General features: G+C 37.6%; 1 protein-coding gene across 1 annotated transcript; it reads right to left on the bottom strand.

The window, feature by feature from the left end:
• Positions 1-240: 240 nt before the first annotated feature.
• On the bottom strand, positions 241-3860 carry LOC131410010 (small ribosomal subunit protein uS2-like). Its single transcript, XM_058547732.1, is given in 4 exon segments — positions 241-393; positions 396-411; positions 414-728; positions 3828-3860. Coding segments are annotated over 4 exon segments (510 nt in total). The 3' UTR covers positions 241-247.
• Positions 3861-8475: the final 4615 nt, after the last annotated feature.

Here is an 8475-nt window from a genome sequence, read left to right as displayed (position 1 = left end):
CGTAACCCTAAAGGACCAGCTGCAGCTGGACCTATAGGTGCAACATAAGGTCTCAGAAGGTCTAGAAAGGGTATATTTGATGTAGGATATGGCCCTGGGAGGTCAGGCCTGGCACAGTTGGGGCTGGATAAGGACCATCAGGTACCTATTGTTACTTTTTTTTTTAAATGGACATAAATTTTAGAAACTGTATATTTTCTGTCAGCCTTATTTCCATTTTCTGTCTAAGAGTCTGTGGAAGAATAACTTAAGACCACTCAGTGGCTGTTCCTACCCATTCAGTGGCCTGAGCAGTGGGAGCTGCAGCCCAGACCTCAGTGGCAGGCTGAGCACTGCAGTCCCCAGTAGGCAACTGCTGGATAGGTGCAGAGGGCACCTGTGTACCTTCAGACAGTCTGCGACCTCTGGATGAGTCGAGTAAACTGGGGAGCTGGAGCAGTCCATTCACCCTGAAAATCTTCCTGGGTCACAGCCTTTACAGCAGCAACCTGCTCCCCCTTTTCAGTCTCTTCAGGATCTCTGCAGAAGTTGAGATCAGGTGTGACCGCCCATGGGTGTGCAAGGGAGATGTTGCCGCACATGCGCAGAACTTCCCTGGCCAGCACCCACCACAGCAGACCTGCTGAGTGAGCTCCCTTGTTGTTGCATGGGATGGCAATGTCCACATATTGCAGAGGAGACTGTGCTATGCAGAGCAATGTAGGCAGGCTAACAGAAGACGCCTCTGTCTTATGAAAGGCACAGCAGCCTCAAATCTTCAGGTAATCCTGCAGAGAATGCTAGACAAACCCTGCTCTTCCATTGAAACCATTGGTAATCTTTCTGTTCTATTTAAAAGTCTTTCACGATTTGTCCCTAAAAAACAAAGAAAAGAAATAGTTAAAGCTGTGCATGAAATATGATTTTCTGCAGATTCCAAAGGAAAATTACCTAAGAAATCACAGGCAAATCCCTAATTCCTATGCTGATTCCTCTTTCCCCTTTTTTGCATCTCTATCTGTCAAAGATCTTCCTACTTTTTCTTTTTAAATGTAGATCCCTACCCATCCTTTGTCCTGTTCAAGACTTACCCAGTGAAGTACTTTTGCTGAAGGATCCAGTCCCCTCTTCCCATCATATATTTCTCCAATCAGAGTCACTAAAACTAAAACCGGGGGCCAACTTGCTTTAGCTATACTAAATTAGTTGTCTCTCTGCAAAAGTAGTTAGATAATACATTGCTAAAGCCCACCCTATAGATAACATCTCTGATGCTTGGGTCACCATGATAATGGGTGAGGTGCCTAAGTTTTTCAGGACCTGAGAGTCTACTGGTTGTCTGGTTCAGGTGGGTTGAGACCACCAACTCATCAACTGGGCCTGCACAGATGACCGATAACTGGCCCTTTGATGTCACAGAGCTGAAAACTCCACCCTCATCATGGTAACGCCACCATTTTATCTCACTTCTTCTCTCCTCCAATCATCTATTCCCACACTTCAGACCACCCCGCCCCCTTATCCCATAAATATCCGTAATCTCCATTTTTCAGGGAGGTGGATTTGAGATTGGTTCTCCTGCCTCCTCACTTGGCTGCTCTGTGATTAAATCCTTTCTCTTTGCAAACCCGTCCTCTCGGTGATTGGCATAATTGTGCAGTGGGCAAAAGGAACCTGGTTCGTAACAAAACTGGACTAACGCCGTGAGCCTGTGGCCAAATCCGTGATGCTGGCTGCAGTCATCCCAAGGTCTAGGGAATGGAGTAGGGAGAGGGGCTCTGCACTGTGAGCCGTGCAGTCTAGCCAAGATTAGGTCTTCGCCTCTCATTCTCCACCTCCATCAGTTTCAGCCGTCTGTTTCTGCTCTCACATTTTCAAAGAGTAAAAGATCAGAATTGTTGGACACATTCACACATATGTGCTAAGAATAAAACTAATTATCATAGACAGTAGGCTCAATCTATATTGAGGAGAAAAATAAATGTTTTCCAAACTGCTTCATAATTTTTCAAGGCACTAGCCTTTCCATAGAGTCAGTCAGTCACTTTATCATGAGTAATGGTGTTTAGTTCTTTCCCTAATTGCTATGGGTACTCTATTGAGCCCTCTGGGAATTAGAAAGGAGCCACATACCTCTTTATGGCTGTATCTTTAGTTTCAAAAATGAAAGTTTGAAGTAATTGTTCTAGTAAGGAGTCAATTAAACACTTAGCCAAGGGCCATTATTATGCTCAGTGTCTGTCAGGGAAAAGGGGAGGAAGGAAGGTTAATGCTTTCATTTACAAATGTTTGTTCCCTTCCCTTTTACTGTTTCAGTCTGAAAGAGTAAATAATACCATTTGTTAGAGCTGTGCATAAAATAGTAGTATATAGGCACTAAGAGAAGTTCTAAGACAGGGTTGGCAGCCTTTTTCTGTGAAGAGCCAGCTAGTAAATATTTTAGGCTCTGGGGCCACATGTTCTCAGTTGCAAGTATTCAACTCTGCCATGGCAGCATGAAAGCAGTTGTGGACTATATGTAAATAAACAGTAAATAAAATTTTGTTTACAACAACAGATGGGGAGGCAGATTTAGCCCATGGGCCATAGTTTACCTAACCCTTGTTTAAGATGGTTTTTTTTGTTGTTTGTTTTTAGTCAATGACGTGGTTGGGTTTAGTACTTGTGATGAAATGCTTCTGTCTATTTAGGCTATTCAGAGGATTTTTTTCTTCTCTTTTAGATAAGACATGTTAGTGTGTCCATAGTGTTTGGAAAAATAAGGATTTTTAATTAGAGAAAGACACAAAATATTTATGAAATAATGTGACAACATTGAATTGAACCTGTAAATTGTTCACCAGAGTATCACATCTCAACATCCTTGTCTGTAACGGATTTTGTCTATGCTGGATGGCCTTGCCTGTGTTCATTTCACTTCTCCTATAATACATTTTCACTTGGTGCTGTTGGTGTTTAGGAAGTAAAGATTTCACTACCAAGTTGTACTCTAAAAGCTCATTTTTGTGGATGTGGGGTAGATATAGAGACAGGTGTGCGTGTGTGTGTGTGTGTGTGAAGCTTTGTTATTTTCAAATCTCACTGGTGCCTCCCTGCTCCATCAACCCATGGGGCTGGTTCTACCGGCTTCTCTCTTCATGGTGCTGAAAGGCTCAGAACCATTGTGCCCTGCACTTAAAGTAAAGTCTGAGACTGGAGTCTAGTATCAGATTAAAAATCTTCTTTGTTTTTTTTTAAAAAATTATTTTATTGAGGTCATATTGGTTTATAATTGTGTAATTTCAAGTTTACATTATTATATATCAGTTGCTGTATAGACTTCATCGTGCTCACCACCAATAGTGTCGTTTTTATCTGTCACCATACATATGTGACCCTTTGCCCTTACGCCCACCCCCAACTCTTTTCCCCTCTGGTAACCACTAATATGTTCTCTTTGTCCACGTGTTTATTTATCTTCCACATTTGAGTGGAATCATATGGTGTTTGTCTTTCTCTGTCTGGCTTATTTCACTTAACATAATATACTCAAGATCCATCCATGTTGTCACAAATGGGATGATTTTGTCTTTTTTATGGCTCAGTAGTATTGCATTTTACATATATACCACATCTTTTTTATCCATTCATCAGTTGATGGGCACTTGGGTTGCTTCCATGTCTTGGCTATTGTGAATAATGCTGCAATGAACATAGGGGTGCATAGATCTCTTTGTATTGTTGATTTCATGTTCTTTGGATACACATCCAGTAGTGGGATAGCTGAATTGTATGGTACTTCTGTTTTTAACTTTTTGATAAATCTCCATATTGTTTACCACAGTGGCTGCACCAGTTGGCATTCCTACCTGCAGTGTTTGAGGGTTTCCTTTTCTCCACATCGTCTCCAACATTTGTTATTTTTTGTCTTGGTAATTATAGCCATTCTAACTGGTGTCAGCTGATATCTCATTGTAGTTTTGATTTGAATTTCCCTACTAATTAGTGATGTCGAGCATCTTTTCACGTGCCTGTTGGCCATCTTCTTTGGAAAAATGTCTGTTCATATCCTCTGCATATTTTTTGATCAAGTTTTTCATTTTTTTTGTTGTTGAGTTGTATGAGTTCTTTATATATTTTGGAAATTAATCTCTTGTTGGACATATGATTTGCAAATATTTCCTCCTAGTTGGTGGGTTGTCTTTCCATTTTGTTCATTATTTCCTTTGCCTTGCAGAAGCTTTTAGTTTGATGTAGTCCCATTTGTTTATTTTTTTCTTTTGTTTCCCTTGCCTGACGAGACATGGTATTCCAAAAGATGCTACCAAGACCAATGTCAAATAGTATACTGCCTATATTTTCTTCTAGGAGTTTCATGGTTTCAGGTCTTACACTCAAGTCTTAACTCCATTTTGACTTAATTTTTGTGTATGGTGTAAGATAATGGTCTACTTTCATTCTTTTGCATGTGGCTGTCCAGTTTTCCCAACACCATCTATAGAAGAGAATTTCCTTTCTCCATCGTATGTTCTTGAATCCTTTGTTGAGGATTAGTTATCCATAGATGTGTGGTTTTATTTCTAGGCTTTCAATTCTGTTCCATTGATCTGTGTGTCTGTTTTTGTGCCAGTACCATGCTGTTTTGATTACTATAGCTTTGTAGTATATTTTGAATTCAGGGATTGTGATGCCTCCAGCATTGTTCTATTTTCTCAGGATTCTGTTGGCTATTTGTGGTCTTTTGTTGTTCCACATAAATTTTAGGATTCTTTGTTTTATTTCCATGAAAAATGTCATTGGGATTCTGATTGGGATTCCATTGAATCTGAAGTTTGCTTTAGGTAATATGGACATTTTAACTATGTTTATTCTTCCAATCCATAAGCATGAAATATCTTTCCATTTCTTTACGTCTTCTTCAATTTGTTTCAATAATGTCTTATAGTTTTCATTATATAGGTTTTCACCTCTTTGGTTAAGTTGATTCCTAGATATTTTATTCTTTTTATTGTGATTGTAAATAGGGTTGTACTCTTGACTTCTCTTTCTGCTAGTCTGTTGTGAGTATATAGAAATGCAACTGATTTTTGTAAGTTGATTTTGTACCCTGCAACTTTGTGGTAGTTGTTGATTATTTCTATTAGTTTTCTGGTGGATTCTTTATGGTTTTCTACATATAAAATCATGTCATCTGCCATAACCTCCAGTACTATGTTGAATAGGAGTGGAGAGACTGGACACCCTTGTCTTTTTCCTATTCTCAAAGGGATGCCTTTCAACTTTTCACCATTAAGTATGATGTTGGCTGTGGGTTTGTCATATACAGCCTTTATTATGATGAGCTACTTTCCTTCAATACCCATTTTATTGAGAGTTTTTATCATAAATGGATGATGGATCTCATCAAATGCTTTCTCTGCATCTATTGAGATGATCACGGGATTTTTTTATTCCTCATTTTGTTAATGTGATGTATCACATTAATTGGTTTGTGGATGTTGAACCATCCCTGCACTCCTGGTATAAATCCCACTTGATCACGTGTATGAGCCTTTTAATGTATTGTTGTATTCAATTTGCCAACATTTTGTTGAGGATTTTGCATCTATGTTCATCAGCGATATTGGCCTGTAATTTTCCTTCTTTATCTTGTCCTTGTCTGGTTTTGGTATCGGGGTAATGTTGGCTCATAGAATGAGTGAGGAAACATTCTGTCTTCTTCAGTTTTTTGGAGTAGTTTGAGAAGGATAGCTATTAAATCTTTGAATATTTGGTAGAATTCTCTAGAGAAGCCATCTTGTTCTGGTCTTTTGTTTTTTGGGAAGTTTTTGATTACTGTTTCAATCTCTTTACTATTCAGATTCTCTGTTTCTTCTTGATTCAGTTTTGGGAGATTGTACGAGTCTAAGAATTTATCCATTTCTTCTAGGTTATCCAATTTGTGGGCATATAGTTTTTCATAGTATTCTCTTAAAATCCTTTGTATTTCTGGGGTGTCCATTGTAATTTCTCCTCTTTCATTTTTAATTTTATTTATTTGAGCCTTCTCTCTTTTTTTCTTAGTGAGTCTGGCTAAGGGTTTGTCAATTTTGTTTATCTTCTCAAAGAACAAGATCTTAGTTTCATTGATCCTTTCTATTGTTTTTTTAGTCTCTATTTCATTTATTTCTGCTCTAGTTTTTATTATTTCCCTCTTTCTGCCAACTTTGGGCTTTGTTTGTTCTTCTTTTTCCGATTCTGTTAGGTGTAGTTTAAGATTATTTATTTGAGATTTTTCTTGTTCTTTGATGTAGGCCTGTATTGCTCTAAATTTCTCTCTTAGTATTGCTTTTTTTGCATCCCATACGAGTTGGTATGTTGTGTGTGCATTTTCACTTGTCTCTACGTATTTTTTGATTTCTTCTTTGATTTCTTCATTGATTGAATAGTTGTTCACTAGCACGTTGTTTAGTCTCCACATATTTGTGACTTTCTCAGCCTTTTTCTTGTAGTTGATTTCTAGTTTCATAGCATTGTGGTTGGAAAAGCTGCTTGAGATGATTTCGATCTTCTTAAATTTATTGAGGCTTGCCTTGTTTCCCAACATATGGCCAATCTTTGAGACTGTTCCACATGCACTTAAGGAGAATGTGTATTCTACTGTTTTTGGATGGAATGTTCTAGGTATATCTATGAAGTCCATCTGGTCTAGTATTTCATTTAAGGTCACTGTTTCCTTGTTGACTTTCTGCCTGGATGATCTATCCATTGATGTAAGTGGGGTGTTGAGGTCCCCTACTATTATTGTGTTGCTGTCAATTTCTCCCTTTAGGTCTGTTAACAGTTACTTTATATACTTTGATGCTCCTGTATTAGGTCCATATATATTCATAAGTGTTATGCCCTCTTGGTGGAATGTCCTTTTTATCATTATATACTGCCTTTCTTTGTATCTCATTGTCTTTTTTATATTGAAGTCTGCTTTGTCTAAGTATGGCAACACCTGCCTCCTTTTCTTGCCATTTGTTTGGAGTATCATCTTCCATCCCTTTACTCTGAGCCTATGCTTGTCTTTAGAGGTGTGATGTGTTTTCTGGGGCAGCATGTTGTTGGGTCTTTTTTTTTAATCCCTCCAGCCACTCTGTGTCTTTTGATTGGAGAATTCAATGCATTTACATTTAGAGTGATTATTGATATATGAGGGCTTAATACTGCTATTTTATCTCTTGTTTTCTGGTTGTTCTATATTTCCATTGTTTCTTTTCCCTTATATTTCTGACTGCCATTTTAATTTGGTGGTTTTCTGTGATGATTTTCTCATTATTTATGATTTGTGACTTTGCTCTGATTTTTTGTTTAGTGGTTACCGTAAAGTTTGTATAAAAGATCTCATAGATGAAATAGTCCTGTTTCTGATAGCCTCTTGTCTCCATTAGCCAAAACAGTTCCATGCCTTTCCACTTCCTCTTCTGAGTTATTGTTGTTGCAAATTGTTCTTTTTTGTGTTGTGAGTTTGTGACTAAATTGAAGTGTTTATAGTTAGTTTTGATGCTTTTCCCCCTTTATCTTTTATGTTATAATTAAATGTTTACTAACCTATTCTGATATAGAGCTGCAATTTTCTGATTATATCTGTTTATTTATCTCCTTGCTTAAGGTTTTGTAAACTTTTGGTTTTTAGTTTTGGATGGGAGGGCTCCTTTAACATTTCTTGTAAGGCAGGTATAGTGGAGATGAACTCCCTCAGCTTTTGTTTATCTGGGAAAGCTTTTATTTCTCCATCATATCTGAAGGATAGAGTATTCTTGGTTGACAGTTTTTGTCTTTCAGTATTTTGAATATATCATTCCGTTCTCTCCTAGCCTGTAAGGTTTCTGCTGAGAAATCTGCTGAAAGCCTGTTAGGGGATCCTTTGTAGGTTATTTTCTTCTGCTTTGCAGCCCTTACTGTTTCTTTTCTTTGTCATTGATTTTTGCCAGTTTTGATATTATATGTCTTGGAGAAGGTCTTTTTGCATTGACATAATTAGGAGTTCTATCAGCTTCATGTACTTGTAAGTCCAGCTTCTTCTCCAGGTATGGGAAGTTCTCAGGTATTATTTCTTTGAACAAGATTTCTGCTCCTTTCTCCCTGTCTTTTCCCTCTGGAATACCTATAATCCTTGTGTTGTTTTTCCTAATTGAGTTGGATATTTCTTGAAGAATTTCTTCATTTTTTAAAAACCTTAGTTCTCTCTCCTCCTCCCCCTGAAGCATTTCTAGATTTCTATCCTCTAAATCACTAATTCTGTCCTCCAGAAAATCAGCTCTATTTTTTATGGTTTCTAGATTATTTTTCATCTCATTAATTGTGTTCTTCATATCAAGAATTTTTGCTTGATTATTTTTAGAGTTTCCATCTCTTTGGTTCAGTATTCCTTCCCCTCATTAATTTTGTCCCTGAAATCCTTGAGCTGTCTTTCTGAGTTTTCTTGTAACTCATTGAGTTTCTTTATGACAACTATTTTGCATTCTCTGTCATTTAGATTGTAAATTTCTA

Source organism: Diceros bicornis, chromosome 9 (genome assembly GCF_020826845.1).
Source record: "Diceros bicornis minor isolate mBicDic1 chromosome 9, mDicBic1.mat.cur, whole genome shotgun sequence".
In the NCBI taxonomy this organism is placed as follows: domain Eukaryota; kingdom Metazoa; phylum Chordata; class Mammalia; order Perissodactyla; family Rhinocerotidae; genus Diceros; species Diceros bicornis.
The sequence above is the reverse complement of the archived record's forward strand: the minus strand, read 5'-3'. Positions and strand labels throughout refer to the sequence as shown.